The sequence below is a fragment of the Lipophrys pholis genome (genome assembly GCF_963383615.2).
Source record: "Lipophrys pholis genome assembly, chromosome: 3".
Taxonomy (NCBI): domain Eukaryota; kingdom Metazoa; phylum Chordata; class Actinopteri; order Blenniiformes; family Blenniidae; genus Lipophrys; species Lipophrys pholis.
Window position 1 is genome coordinate 6133485 of NC_137627.1, and position 16661 is coordinate 6150145.

The window sequence follows — 16661 nt, forward strand, 5'->3', positions numbered from 1 at the left end:
CCAAAACTCATTCAGAGCTGAAGCTTTAGGAGTCAGTTACACAATGGAGAGCATGTTTACAATCAACACGTCGGACAGATTTAAGCCTCACGCTTTCAAAATGCAATCTACTGCGTCTAATGGCTTAAATACCAGTATCGCCTTTACCGACACTTTACCCAAGCTTAGCCCCCGACAAGAAAAGCAGGAGTAGTCTCTGAACCTGCCTTTTCTCTACAGGGCCCTTTTAATCCTCCTAAAGATGTACAATTTTCAATGAAAGGAGGAAGAGAAAAAGGAGGAGGAGGAGGAGCGGGAGCAGTGCGGGTCATCGCGACAGATGAAAGCAACACCAGTTGACCCGTGTCTGCTCCCGCTCAAAGACACATCTTTATCTCAGGCTAAGCATCACTGAGCAGTCTCATTTGCACTATCAAATCAGCAGTGTGCTGGACTGTGTGAGGTGGGGGGCGAGTAAAAAAAAAAAGTGCTATCTCTGCTCCCCTTGTGCAATTAGTGGCAGCTATCACTTTAGAGGACAGTTTAATTGTACGCCTTCATTCAGACTCATTCAGTCGTTTGTCAAAGGCAGACTAAGTGCTCCTCATAATTACATTGTTCATTCAAGGCCAAAGAACATGTTCAACACTCAGTTACTCCCCTGAGCAGTAACACTCAGGTAATATTATCCCACAAGCTTCACAGCCGCCGCAAACTGGAGACACCCTAAATTAAGGTGACCATCATTTTGAAGAAAATGTTACGTTTTGTCTGCCCTCCTTTTTGCCCGAAGGACTTGTGAATCCTTTTGAAGGTAGAAAATGAGACTCACCTTGCCAGCAGGCCCCGACTGTGAGCTGCACATCAATCTGAGACGGGTGGATGGGCCAGTCGTCCGTCACCAAGTAGGGGTCATAGGTGACTCCATCCACGTAGAGCGCCACCACCGGGAACGCCACATTGATGACGTAGTAATGCCACTCCTTGTCGCATATCTGGCAAAGAAGGAATAGGAAGGGATTTACATTATATCGTGAATGAACTGGAGCACTGTTTTGGCGAAAGACTCTTTTTAAGCTCATTTTGCATTCAATATAAAACAATTCCCAACCATACAAAGCAGCTTCACGGGAAGGATGATAATTTGTCACTTGTGCTGTAAACATTTGTATCCACACATTTTTCATCGGTGCAATTCAGATTGTTTCGAGAACATCTGCTGCATGGAGATGTGGTGGTTAGCGCTCTTTTCCTGCTGGTGCGTTCACAGCATAACTGAACAAGCTGAACAAGAATGATGACTTTTTTTTTGCCATTTACATTCTCTTCCATTTTACTCTGTACCAATCTGCATCAAATCTTCTGAGTGTATCATCAGCCTATAGATGACTGATGTGTTGTCTTTGCTGCACTACTACAGGTCAATAGCAGCGGTTACACTGTAGGATGCAATGAGGCAAGACAAGGCAACTTTATTTGTAGACGAAGACCGTAAGAAAGGCAAATAAAAATGGGAATATGGGAACGTAGGAGCATTATTAAAGAAAACAAACAAACAAAAAAATCCCAATCTTAAATAACTGATCAATCTCCGGCTGCCAATGGTTGCAATATTGTGTGAATGGTCATCTCTGAACCGCCCGTCTCATGTCGAAGATATTACCCCAACATCTCATCTGAATAAAGAAAGATAACCACTACAGCGGGGCCGTTTGCATCCACTGACTCAAAAAAGGAACTATTTTTAGGTGTGAGGTAGGGCAACAGATCCACCTCCATCAAACAGCTGCTGAACTGAGTTGTTTGTGAGGAAACGCAGAGCATCTTTCTCCTGATACGTGACAGACTGCCATCACTCATGTCCCGCGGCACCCGATCTGTCTCCTGAAATAAAGGCGCACATAAAAGAATTGTGCGAGCATAAAAGCATGGTGTCTCACCATCGAAAGCTGCAGATGTGGTTGGTGTTGAAATACAGACCTTTAATTTTAGCTTAATGGGTCAATCATTCTGTTATCAGGATTAATTGGCTCATTCTTCTCGAGTGTTTGCTGGAAACAAATCAGCATTAAATAGTTCAGATTTACATCTGCTTAGCATTTTCTGTGACTCTGTTTGTTGCAGCAGTGAAAGGTGCTGAAATTGTCCTTGTGCAGGCTACTAAGAATATTAGGCTCTTTTTAATCCTATTGTGAATAACAAACATTAAAAATCAATATCTAGATTCAAAGCATTCATTTATTTATTTTTTGTGGCAAACAGAGGAACAAAGTTTATGGAAGGTTTTGTTTTTCAATTACTTTTGTTTTTCAATTTTGAAAAAAAGCAGGAATTTACTCAATTACAATACTGAACTTATTGACTAAAAAGTGTAAATCAAATGGTTTAAATACTATATGTAATTGTGGACTATACTAGTGAGTCAATGACATGGTGTGTAACATCACAATTTTGGCCATTATGAATTATGAATGTAACAAAGCCATTAAGCTCATCATTACAGAGTCTTCTTGGTCACCAAATGTGCCTAAGGCTCATCAGCCTCTTGTTGATGAACACCTACAATTCCTGCTTCAATCCGTTGGTCAGCCTCCAGGGTTTTTGAGCCACACAGGAGCAGAGCTTTCGCATTTAACCCAAAGATTCTCAACTTGGTCCAGGTTGTTAGAGCTGTACTGACCGCCATACTGGTGGCATCGCAAATGCCTGCCTCACTTTTCCAATGAGTGCAAGGATGTCTTCGTCAGTCTCTCCCTTGTTGCTCACAATAATCTTGAGGCACCTAAACTCATGCACCTCCTCTATCCACTTCCTCACAATCAACACGCTATCACCATGTGTGGTACCTATACACGTCAGCTTTGGATTTGCGGCATTGATCTTCAGGCTTAGATTTGCACCCTGAACCTCCAAAGCATGTCTTGTCTCTCATGGGAGTGTTATTACAATAATTGATCAAATATGCCATTACACTATTGGCAAGTTATTACGATATGGCCTTTAATACATTGAAAAAGGCCAACATAATTACATTACTGGCAGGTAATTTCTTATTGGCCATTATCACATTATCGATTGTCACAATGATGTAAACCATGGGTGTCCAGCTCCGGTCCTCGAGGGTACCTGTCCTGCATGTTTCAGGTCTCTCCCTACTTCAGCATACTTGAATCCAATGATGATGTCATCCACAAGGTTGTGAAAAAGCTCAATAACAAGCCCTTCATTGATATCAGGCATGTTGCGACTGGGAGAGACCTAAAACATGCAGGACAGGGGCCCCCGAGGACCGAGGTTGGACACCCCTAATGTAACCTGTACTTACATGCTTTCTATATAAAATTCTATGTAAAAGTAAAGCAACACAACATAACTAAGTGTAAGATAAAATTAGGTTAGGGTTGTAAGATTTTGCAGACTTGGGATCTAAATTTCTGTTGACAATGGTTTTTCCATCACAGCTTGCCTCCACTTTGTGTTTCTTTGAGAAAGAACTAGACGGGAATCTCTTTCAACATCAGTTCTTAGCTTGCAAAGTCAAAACAACGTAGCTCCGTCTGAGTGAAATGCATTAGCGCATCACCTGTTTCACCTCTCCCGAAAAATACTTGACTGTGCCACTCTTCAGCATGCTTGACCATTCACCCTACCTCGCTGTGCATTTTAATTGATTGTGCCAGCCCACTCGTGTCTGTCTGTCTGACTTTTTTTCTCCCTCTGTTTCCAGTCTTTTTCCATGCTTCGGCTCATCTGGTGCATGCTTCACTTCTCCCTCTCAACTCCTCTGGTACAACCCGGGATGGCCTTTGAAACACTTAGCCCAGGGTAACCTCGCTCTCTAATGAAGAGTGCTCCGCAGGCTGCTTATTAACATGGTGCAAGCGCAGCAGATGGGAGCTCTAATCAATCCCGTTCATTTTCCCTGTTATTGAGGTGTTGAGGTACAACATCTGGCCTATTGGTGATCATTCGGCACAGCTGCTCAACACATACGCGGCGTGTCGATCTGCTGAGCTGGTGCTGGGAATCGTTAGGGGGATAATCTAGTTTTGTGGCTTTGACGGCGCTGCGGATGCAATGGAAACTGATGGGATTGATTTCGATTAGCTTGTTAGGGTTTTAGGACATGCATGAACACACAGTAGCTTTACACCTGCAGCGTGTACACACAATCTGTCTGGATAGATCTCCTACATACATATTGAGTACATCCCGCACATGGTTTGCACACGTAAGCCTGTCTGTTGCATTATCAATAGGATCTTAAAGTATTTTTTCTTAAATCCAGGTAAATCTCACGCTCAGCTGCCTAAAGTGAAATAAGTTGTTACGGGCAAACACACTAATCCCTCTGACATTTACACATGCATACTACCCACTCCCATTCGTTACCGGACTTTTCTCCCTGCAGATTTTGCTGTTTGGTATTTCAAAGGGAGCTGAAGCTCATATGGATCCAAGCTGCCTGGTGGGTGACTTCCTTTTTGCAGGTTTCAAAAGGAGGAATATGGTTCCATTATTGCCTTAGAGGAGGCAGCCTGAGATGGGTTGTGAAGACAGTTGGAGGTCCCTCGCAGGGACAGAGACAGTGCATAATATGGACACACGTTAATGGAAAGCAAACAAGGTGAGAAGAGGAGAAGGAAAGCGTTAATGAAAGATAACACTCAGACGGAAACGTTCAGTAAACATTTGGCTGATTTGAAATGGGGAGTTGCATGAATTGAAACAAGCCAATCATGTATGAGTTAACACACACACACACACACACACACACACACACACACACACACACACACACACACACACACACACACACACACACACACACACACACACACACACACACACACACACACACACACACACACACACACACACACGCGTGCAGAGAAGAATATGCTATAAAAATTAACAATGGCGCGTACACAGATATTCGTATGGACAGACGACAAAGTTGGATGGGTGTTAGAGGACATTCTCACCTACAAAGCGAGTAAGTCCCAGGAGGTTATGGACTGCGAGCCATGACACTCTGGAGGCCATCATTGTTATTATTGTCCATCGACTCACGCGTGTGCAGTAGAACAGTAAGAGCATTTAGGGAGCCATTTTCAAAAAGTTGTGAATTCAGTGGCTGTGAGCACCATTGTTGATTAAATGGACACTCAAAACACACAAGAGTGCATTTTCACTTGAAAATGTTGTTGTATAAACAGGGCCTTTTAAAACTCTCCAATCTTCCAGTCGTTTACCAGCAGTAGACCTGCAGTTGATGTTTATGTTGTATCGCATAATGTGGGGGAAAAAGAAATACTCTATTTCTGAGCTGAGTGACCAAGCCATCATTGTTGGTGCTCATTGCTGTTGGCAGACCGGCCACAGCAGCTGAAAACCACTTTGGGTTCCGCATTTGTCGGCCAAGAACAGACATCAGAGGCTCTGGTGGGCACAGGCTCATCAGAACTGGAAAGTTGAAGCCTGGAAAAACAGAGCGCGGTTTGATGAATCTCCACTTCTGCTGAGACTGCAGATGGCAGGCTCAGAATTTGGCGTGAGCACCTTGAATTAGGAACCCAACCTGCCTTGTGTCAACAGTCCAAGCTGCTGCGGGTGCAATGGTGTGAGAAATGTTTTCTTTGCACTCTTTGGGGCCCGCTTATACTTCTCAAACTTGGTTGGAAGGCACACTGTCTCCTTTTTTTCAGAATGTGTGCACCTCTCCATGACCACAAGTCACCGCGCAGATCCCAAGCATGATAATGCATCATGCCACGAAGCAGAATATTTGGTGTCAGGAAGAGGACAGTGAGCAGAGATATGAATGCAGTGGAACACCTCAGGGATGTGCCAGCACAAAAAGCTGCATGAATGCCCGACTGACAAAAGTGCAAAGATAGTGTGGCGCAATAAGGTCAGCAGTGAAGGGAACATCCTTGAGGAATTGATGACACCAAGAGCTGAAAGCTGTTTGAAGACTAAAAGCAGTCCACATCTTTTGCTGGTGAGTGTGCAAACACAACTAACAAATGCAATAGACTTTGTAATAAGAACTCAGTATGGCATGATGAAACACAGACACCTGTAGTCAGCATGTAATATTTGAAAAGAAGAGGAATGCAGGTTTTTGGCTTATGAAAAGTAAACCTAATCATGTACTGTCAAATTGAGTCCTGGCAATATCACTTTCTCTGGAATTGGTGTATTAGAGCTTCAGTCTGAACTGAAATGTAAAAAAAAACAGTTTTCCTATTCTGCATACATAAATAGTACGGTATATAACTCAGTGTTTTGCAAGTAATGAATAAAAGTTAAATATTATGTCTTGATTATTCAGGTCTTATTAATTCAGTGTCTTAAAAAACACTTATAGTGTTATAGCAACACTTGCATGCATTTTTTTCAATTTGATTAATTTCTGTAATTTGCACATTTTGGTGTAGTGTGATGCAGTAGTCGCGATGTGTTAGTGCTATTTTTACGAGAAAATTTCAAAGGAGTGAAAGGCGATGACTGGGACATTTTTTCGCCGTTTCGCATTTTTAGGGGGATTTATTGGGTAACGGTTGGACGTTAACGTCCCAAAATCAAACTGATTGGTTCTTTTCGGATGACAAATTATCCCAGAAAATGTCATGCAATTCGGGTGAGTAGTTTTTGCAAAAAGTTAATAAAATACATCCACACATCCACACATACATACATACATACATACATACATACATATTCAATATATCATTGACTATGTCCTCCATCCACTACGTTGGTTCTTTTAAAATGGAAAAGACCCAAAATGGTGACTTCAATTGATCATGCTGGAAAACAGCTAAATAACTCATAACATGGCAACACAATTGTATTGTTATGAATGTATGGACAAAGGTGTGAATAGATATTATTTTTCACTGTAGGGTCAGCATTAAAACAAGACTCAGTAAAAGCTGCATTCAACCATGAAATAATGGCCGGGCAGCTGGAGTGGCTAATGTACAGGGTACAATAAAATCACATGGAGGTTTGGCACGTTGTCAGTAAAATGATTAGAGCTTGAGAGAACAGGTGCATTGTTATTCATGGGAAGACGCCAGCTGGACACCGATGGAGAAATTTTGTTTTGTGTGCAATCGCTCTGCATGTGTGCGTCTGCGTGTGTGTAGGGGGTGAAATCAGAACCCATTACAAAACCTCAGAAATGGAAATAACCTTCTACTGTGGCACAAGCTCAAAGCTGAGTACTTCTGAATAAAGCCACGGGCCACTTGTGTGTGCATGTGTTTGTGCATGTGTGTCTGTGGGTGTACGTGTTGGAGCGCAATGGAGCGCTCTATTCCGCGAGGGTGCACCAATTGTAAAAACACCCACCGACAAAAAGGCATAAACATGAACGCAGAGACATCAGTCAAGCACCATTAAGAGTCAACTTCAAAAAAAAACTTCAAAGTTAAAGTTTGGGGAGAGTACCACGAGCTCGCCTTGCTTATGAAAGCAAAGAAGAAAGTTTTGTATTCCCCAATCCTTCCACTTTCCAGTGTCTCCGCCTGATGCAAATTGACAGACGGAAGGAATGAATGAAATAAATATCCACACAAGCAAAGTAGAAGGAGGATGTGAAACAACCAGAGGACAAAGGCAAGAAAGTGAAAGAGAGTGAGCGAGGTAGAGAGCGGAAGCACCGCACATCAAAGATCGCTCGTCATCTCTTGGGGCAGTCAACGGCGAGAAGAAAACAAAATTGCTATCTGCCCCCCCTCTATCTCACTCTCCTTTACTCTCGGCAGTTTATTTGGTCTCCTTTCTCCTTTGCCTGTCTCTCCATTAGAACTTGACTGTTGGAAGTTGCTGCCGCAAGTCCTTTGGAGTTGAAAGTCTTTAGGAGATCTGTCACCCAACCCCACCTTTTAACTTCAAACAAGAGATGGAAAATCGAGATAGAAGAGGCAGAGAATGACGAGAGATGAGGTGATCTGTGATCGGAAGGTGGCAGGGAAAAAGAGATGACAGAAGGGAAAAAGGGAGGCGGGGAGATAAAAGGAGGAGGTAAAAAAGAGGGTAGAGAACGACTGATGGATGAAATAAAAAATAGAATATATGAAGGAGGACAGAATATGGCGTTAAGTTGCAAACAATGTAAAATATTGGTATCAAGGTGGAATTTTGCAACGTGAAGGGGCCCAGTTATACATTTATTTGTAGATAAGAAGCGGAATAACACCGAGGCAAAAATAGATTACCAGCTGGTTAGTTGATTAGTTGAGTCAGAATAACCACCTAAAAACAAGGAAAATAATCACATCTTTGTTCAAAACATAGGATTGTTTGCTTCATGCAACATTAACAAAATGGCAAAAATATGAAATACAGCTTTAAGATATGCGCAATAGGGATAGCATTGGCTTTTTCCATAATTGTTTTCTTGTTCAAACGTGCACAAGTATGCACGTTTGCATTTGACTGGTTTACTTTGAATATACATTGTAAAATACATATGCTCTACTGAAATAACCCATCCTCGCGATGAAAAGACACACTAGTGTGTTTTATAGGACTGTGTACCAGACTACAGTAGCCCAAAAAAGAATAACTGTTGAATATATGTTCCCAAAACACCATATGTATACAATTGTGTCATTAAACATGCTTGTTGCAATAAAACTAATGAAACTACAGTACATGACAACACCTCTGGAATCCTCTCAAGAAATTAAGATTTGGGTCGAATGATTAATCCACCTTGTCAGCCACATCCCTTAAATCTTCACCCAGTTTTATCTCCATGTTGTCAATGCCATCAACTGGAGCAAACTATATTTTCTGAATTGCATCGACAAAACACGGCTCACTAAAGACAACTTCTTTTGTTTTCCCTTTCCCTTGAGGAGGTGAGAATGATGCTACTGTACTCGACAATCATAATGGTCCAAATCAGTCTTTGATGATTCATATCAGGCAATTTTTACTGTCAGAGGAATTCCAGTCTCTCTTCAAGGTAGCACTAAAGCAACACATTTTTCACTAAGATCCCTGGTAAGAGTCTTTAAATGGTCCATTAAATCCAAAACAGCATTGCTAAAAATCTTAGGGGTTGCCTCACTTTCATCTTGTTTTTCTTATGGTAACTCTGAATTAAGCAACAGTGGTTGGTGAATTATGACATACTGTAGCCACAGGGCTAAGTCCATAAACGGCATCATGAAACAGAGGCGACAGTAATAGAAATCTGCTTAAATTGCCAACATTTCTTACCTATGAGCTGCTACTCTTCAGTAGAACGCCGTCCTTTGCTCCTCATGAAGGCCCATGATTAATGATGCCTTCATGAAAACATGTAAGAAGTTGTAAAAAATGTTTTTAAATATTATTGGGTTGTTGTTTTTACCTTTGCCACCAAAAGTTGGGGCGAAGGTTATGTTTTTGTCTGCATGTATTTATTTATTTATTGGTTTGTATGTATGTACCCAAATTGCAGGAATGGTTGTCATCATCGAAGGAACAATCCATTCGATTTTGGGATCGAACAGCTCCTCCAGCTTAGACATTTACTTCATTGTAGACACTCTGTAACGCCGCTGTGAACCGTCCATCAGGGCTGCAGCTGCCGTTAGCCACCTGCTAGCACACTGCTAACTCAGGTCCCCGCCCCCCTTCTCCACTCTCAGCCAATGACATGCCAACTCACTCGTTCAATTGACACAAAAGAACAGGAACCAACAGAACTTCTTCATTGAACCTTGACTTTACAAGGTGGCGTTGGCAAAAGTCATGCGCTCCACTGAGTGCCTGTTCCAGTTTATTAATATGAAGGCAGATTAGACAAACAAAAATGCTTTTTACTCAATACCCAACTGCTTCTGCAGCTGAGGAGAACACATTGAATGGCCTCCAGGAGGAACTTGCAAAACACATGAGCCATTACATGCGTTATATTTTTCTGGCTGTAGGATAGCAGGATTTTTATACAGCCTTTGAACATAATTATTAGAAATTGAAGGAGAAACGTTCACCTTTATTCATGCTTGGATGCGCTTTTATAGAACTTTCTCCATAATTTTGCATTCGTTTCCATGGCAACTACCATTGTCATGATAGAGGGAATGGAAATGATTGCAGTCAATCTGTTAGCTGGTCCAGTATTTTTGTCTGGGCCAGCATACTTGAATAGATGTTTGATGCACGCCATGAGATTTTGTACAGTGTCACAATTCATGGAGAATAAACTTGAATAACCTGTGATTTGCTTCACTAACCAAGCAGTTTGATTAGGTTGAGCATCGTGACTCTACTTTGTCACCAAACCCAATATGACACTCAATTCCTATATTCCTTCAAGCAGAAATAATATTCTGGATAACTGGATAGTTGGTTCTTATATCAACAGAGTTTCTCCAAGAATTTTGACAGGGTTCCAGTTTTGAGATGAGAAATAATGCACATGAATAAGCAAAATACAGGAGAGATGCTACGAAACGCAAGGTTATTCTTGGCACTTCAAATGGATTGACAGAGGAGAAAAAGGAAGTAAAAGTGTTGGAGGGATGAAGCTAAGGGGGGAGGGGGGAGGGCCTACAGGGCGTGCTGGAGGAAAGATCCAGAACAGAGATTGATGAGCGTTGGAAACAAGGTGACTTTACTGTGTGGTGGGGAGGAGGAGGAACCTGGGGAGAACGCCAAAGGGTGGGCGAAGTGAAAGCACAAGCAACACATGAAAAGAGGGGGATTGGAAGGTAGAGCGCCAAATGATCCTGGAAATTATCATGCGACAAGGAAAACACCAGATCCTCCCAACACTAACATTGTATTTTCAAAATACTACTACTACTACTACTACTACTACTACTACTCCTACTACTTGTAATAATAATAATACCTGGACACCCCGACTTGAGGATTTTAATAGGTTCAATATAAATATATAAAAAAATTAATTATCATTGAATTGAATGCTCAAATATGACTATAACATGTTTATTAAAAAAGGTCGGGTATATCCATGATTTTCTAAGAAGTTTTTACAACGTGGTTGGTGATTTGGCCAGATTGGAGGGTCCTGTGGGCCGGTTTTGTCCCACAGGCATTATGTTTGACACCCCTGATCTAAAGCAACAACTAGCATGGAGTTTACTGAAATCATTTACTGTGAATATATTCATGCAACATTTAACATGGCTACCTCTGGGGAAACTGTCATGGAATTCCTCAAAATGTTGAAATCATAATTTTGTGAAGTGAAAATACAAGTGAAGTCTTCAATAGTCCTCAAAGGGCCTGGCTTACTAAAATCCTGAATACACTGCATACTCATGTGCTTTTGCTTTGCACATGGTTTGTGGGTGATCAAAAAAGACCACCAATATAAAATACATCATGCAGAATTATTCGAATGAGGACTTTGTTCATGCACAACAATTTGCCCTGAACAGTATCGCCTGTTTACTTGACTCTGCCACAGAGTGATTGGATGAATTGCTGAACCCTCACAAGCACAAATTGAAATGTGACACTGTGGAGTAGGATGTGTTCCTTAATGGATTCTAAAATTGATCAGCATTTAAGTAAAAAAGTATGAATTTGGCTAAAAGGACAACAAAGAAAAAAACGTTATCTATGAGATGATATGAAGAAAGAGCAACAGAAGAGTTAAAAATAAACTATTGCAAGACCTCAGGGTCCAGTACAGAAAAAAATACCACAAAACCAACATATAAAAGTTGCGGGGAACCAGCTGAAGAAAAGTCTCAAACCACATTAATGGCATCGTCTCTTCTAAAGGCTGAACTGGTTTGAATTTCGCTCATAAACATAAAAAAAAAATTAAAACATAAAATATACAGCTATTTCTATAGACGCTATAAATCTATCAATTTATTAACATAAATTCCTAACAATATTTTGTGCCATCTACACTATATATGTGTGTAAATAAATCAGTTAATAAACATTTGGTGGCTGTTAGCTGGAGGATGTCAAAAATCTGGTGAAGGATTATGAACCCTAACTACTGTCTGCATGAAGTGTGTGATTGGGGTGGTTCGACAGATAACGTCATATACTGTTCCCCTACAAACGTTGTATTCTGGTGAATGATTTCCTCATTTGATAATATGATCCTAGGATTTTTTCCTAGATTTGAGAGAGTAGCTTCAACCGAGCTGATTTGCTATAATAAAGTGTTTGGTACCATGATGGTCTTTTGTTGTATGAAAAAGTAAAGTCCTTTTTCACCAATTAATCTGTATTTTGTTTTGCTTCCAAAATCACCAGATCCACAAAGTTGTCTTTACAAAAATGTTACAAGTGACTATTAGACTCTCAGTTTGACGGTTCACCTCATTAGCCTCATCTCTCAAGTTTTCCCAAAAGTGCTTTTAAGTAATATGATTTGCCTAAAGTCATCCAGCTCTGTCTTCAACAGGTTGCATCCAAATCTTTTTAGCAGACTGCTGTCACCTCGATAATTGCTGGTATCATTAAAACAAAGACTCTCATCCAATCCCGTTTGTCAGGCCTCAGAAATACTTAGCCCCCAGATTCATTTGCAAGAGTGCTGTTTGCTTACACATAATTGCCATAAATCATTGTCAGCTTGGTGTCAGCGCAGAAACCATTATCGTGTCAATTGTTGTAAGCATCCAAAATTGGGTGTCTGAGAGGATATAATTACAAAAAATAGAAGAAACAATTAAAGGAGAGCAATGGCAAAGAACAATTTCTGGTATGTGTGTATGTGCAGTAGTTTGCCCATATCTGTGTGTGTGTATGAGAGAGAGAGAGAAGTACTTGAAGGTGACTATGAATTAACGGCTGGCAAAAGTGACTAATTAGAGCAGCAATTATACAGCCGCTCCCGGCAGGGACTGAGAGTCAACAGCCAAATGACCTCTCCACAAGCGCATAATGGGCTCCACACACACACACACACACACACACACACACACACACACACACACACACACACACACACACACACACACACACACACACACACACTATTATACACAGTTTTACTGGATTGCATGGCCATTTCAGAAATGTGACACCACTGACTTGTTGACCCTACTGGATTTATATAAAACTTCACAAACGTTCAAAATATTGCTTAAATTTTTTTTAAATCTTAGCACGGAAGAAACAACTACATCACAAAAAATAGTGCCAAACGTGATTGAAGACAAAAAGGACAAAAGGGATGGGTGGACCATAGGGGCCCAACAACCACTTGTCAGAAAATTGTCCAAAGATCCACTGGTACCAGATTATATTTCATACATCCTTTCATGGTTAAAACATGACTTTTGTCTTAAGGTCTGCATCGTTCACCGTCGTGAGTCATCTTGCTGCATTCTTTTCTTGGCTGGGCAACAATAGTGTATTTATCTTATAATGGAAATATGTCACAATTTCAGGAATAGAATATGATTTGAAGATTAGATAAAAGAAACGCTAATCCACTGCAACTATTGCTATTCTAATTTTGCAATATTATTCATTTTATGTTCCATGGATGGATGGATGGATGGATGGATAATAAATCCTATTGATTAACCTCTGAAAAAACTATGAGAATCTTTGTCTGTTATAGATAAATCATATATTTTCTCGTATTTTTAACTGGATTTTCTATCCATATGGAGGAAGCACACTTCGAATAATAGAAAATCATAGGGCATATTTGAGTAAATCTTGAGTATAATTTGAGTACTTGAAGGCTGGGCCAAGTGTCCTCTCTTTTGGAAATAAAAATATGGTCCTCTCAGTCTATATTAGATGCTCCGAATATAAATCAGTGGCTGACGTAATGAACTGAATGTGAGCTCTGCAGCAGAGAGTTTATCCTACTCGGTCCCAAAAAGACTCACTGTTGGTGATATTCAGGTAGCTGCCCGATGATATGACTAGTGTTGATTATTACTATTGTTGCCTGAAAATTACTCTCACAAGTGCTATTCATCCCAACGTTACTCAAGTAAATATAATGGAGTAAATGTAACGTGGTTCTACACTCTACACTCTAGAATGTAGTAACATTCACGAGAGTGGCAGGACCCAAAGCGACTTGATAGTGAGAATTACCAGTGGCTGAACTGATTGATTTTGTATGAGTACCACTAGTGCATTGATGGATGTGAATAGTTAAAAGTAATACTTTTGTAACTAACTTCTTCATGATTACATAGTGTCCTAAATGTCATTGTGCAGTTTTTTTCTTTGTATTTCTCTTCATTTTAACCAAGAGCCATCGGTCCGTATATCCTCATCAGCCAAAGCCAGATTTAGGCCCCATTTACAAGACAATCTTTCAAGTTAAAATGCCTCGTTTTCAAAAATGTCATCCATTCACACAGAAATGCTGAAAACAATGTCGTTGGCACATTGGGCTGCGAGTTGGTGCTGTTTGTTTTTGCAATGAAAGCACACATGCATGTGCACAGGGAACAGTATGCTCTATACCTTATCAACAGCGATTACAGCGATTGTAGGTGACTCTGGAGCCCGCCATTGTTGTTATTGGCCATCTTCCATGTGTATTTACTACAGCTGTGGTGCCCATTCACAGGATGAGCACCAAGTCAAAATAGTTGCAAGTCAACACATTTTTCAAAAGTTGCACCATGGGAACTGTCTTCAGTGGCGTAGAGGGCCATTATTAAACAGATCCTCAAAATGCAACTAAAGTTTTAAGTTTTCACTTGAAAAGTTTGTTGTGTGAACTGGGCCTTAGTGAATGGACAGAAACCTAAAGAAACAGGTTGTTTATACATCTCAAGTGGAGAATGCTTGTGGTGCTGTTTCTTTTGAAATGTAAATCCCTTCTACATCACTTACAAACTGAGCTTCAGTTAGTCAGTGTAGCTATTCAGTGTTTCCTCTTTCTATTGGGGTAAACCAACAAAACAGTTCAATTCTGGGAACATCAGTTCGGTAACACTCTGCCATATTTACCATTGTGCTAAGAATAGCTTCAACAACAATAAGTCATTCTTCAACAATAATTCGATCTTGTTTAAACTTCTTTTGTAATAATTACGTAACTTTAGGGATATCCTGTATTGAAGTGTGACGTCATATCGAAAGCTGTTGAAGGTCCATCTCCACCTGACACCATGCCTCTTCCTGCAGATTCGGCTCCTGTTGGCCTCGCTGCTCATGCAGGGACACGCTGTTGTTAAATTCATGTTGAATTTATTTATGAAATTCAACTTGAATACGACCATAATATCTTTACTATGGTTATCAAACCCATTTTACCATGCTCTTCCGTGGTCGTAATAAGGGTTCCATTAATATGGTTTACGACAGTGAAATTGACTGCATCTTTGGAGGTTTCCACTAACAAATTGCTTTGAAATACTTCTGCTTATCGTTCCTCCGACAGTGAGAGAAAATCTCCACCTTTGTTCAGTTGTTCCTTTCACACTGATTTAATGCGAACAAACAAAGACTTTACAAGTGTGAAACAACATGAACTAAAGATAGCTTTCCATAAGCCTGCTAATCTCTTATCAACAGCATCAAAAAATATTACTAGTTTCTGAAAAAGAGTCGCATTTGATCTGTTCTTTCCTTACTTGGTGTTCACAGAGAGCATGCACAGACAAACACGTGGCTCTGTATTTGTCTCATTGCTGTGAATTAGGGCCATTGCTGTGTGGCTGGAATATTTGCTCCACTAAGATGTCTTGAAGCATCTCATCTTCTGTTTTCTTTCTCTGTAACAAACATTTCTATTCATGGTGGTTCCTCTAAAATTATTTTAATTGAGTTGATGCACCAAAAAGCTTTTAAAATGATGGAAGAACAAAAGCCCTTCCATTTTATTCGTCTCTTCCATGTACCTTGGGAAATGAAGCCACTTTATTGCATCGATGCAATGCAGTCATGGAGTAAAACAAAGTACATTTTGTTTGATCAGTCTAAATTAAAGATTAAATACATAAATTTGCCTTCTTGTGTTGCCTTATGTCAAGCTTTAATTAATATTGTGGAAAGCCAGGTCTGTCCTCAGAAAGCACAGCATCTCTGACAGGACATGGTTTTCACAGTGAAGAGTCTCTTAAAGTACAAGTATTCCTGACATTTAGCCAGCTTAGGGGAAAATACTTTGCTTCAGCTTCCTATTTTTAGAATTTTTGCGACTTTACCATAAGTTTTAAGATCTGTGACTCAACCAAGATCATTATTCTATTGTACTAGGAAAGTAACTGATACATATGATTTTGGTCCTTAACTTCTTGAGATGACTCAAAGTAAACCTTCAAATGTAATCAACCATTAAGGGGACATTGTTGTTTGGTGTTAAAGAGACTTGTAGTGTGCACCTCCAACTTCAATTTCTCGATATTTCATTGTAATTCTGGAACAAAATCAGTCCTTTATTGGATTTAGGCAAAAAAAAAAAAAGAAGAAACATTTATATCGAATTTGTAGATCACCCATGATTTGACCTATACTCAGCCCTAACTCTAACTTGAAAGAGATACAGGAAGTTGTAGGGTTCTCCTAATTAGTGGACTAACTTGAATCTTGTTATCTGCTTTTAGCAGGCCTTTATTACATCATCATAAGTGCTTTGTTATATTTTAATGACAGCTTTCTATTGAGGTTTGCAGAATTTGTAACTATTGATAGAAAAGAAAGACAGTGCTCTTTTGAAAATCGGTATACATAATATAAATAAATGAACAAAG

The 16661-nt window shown here is 40.2% G+C and overlaps 1 protein-coding gene across 1 annotated transcript in view; it reads right to left on the reverse strand.

Annotated features, from left to right (window-relative positions):
- LOC308107717 (calsyntenin-2-like) overlaps nucleotides 1-16661 on the reverse strand; it is a gene marked incomplete at both ends in the record, with an annotated part of 319526 nt that overhangs the window by 36709 nt on the left and 266156 nt on the right. Inside the window, one exon of the mRNA XM_080460204.1 lies at nucleotides 812-974. Within this exon, the coding sequence (XP_080316330.1) occupies nucleotides 812-974 (163 nt within the window). The remainder of the gene's footprint in view (nucleotides 1-811; nucleotides 975-16661) is intronic.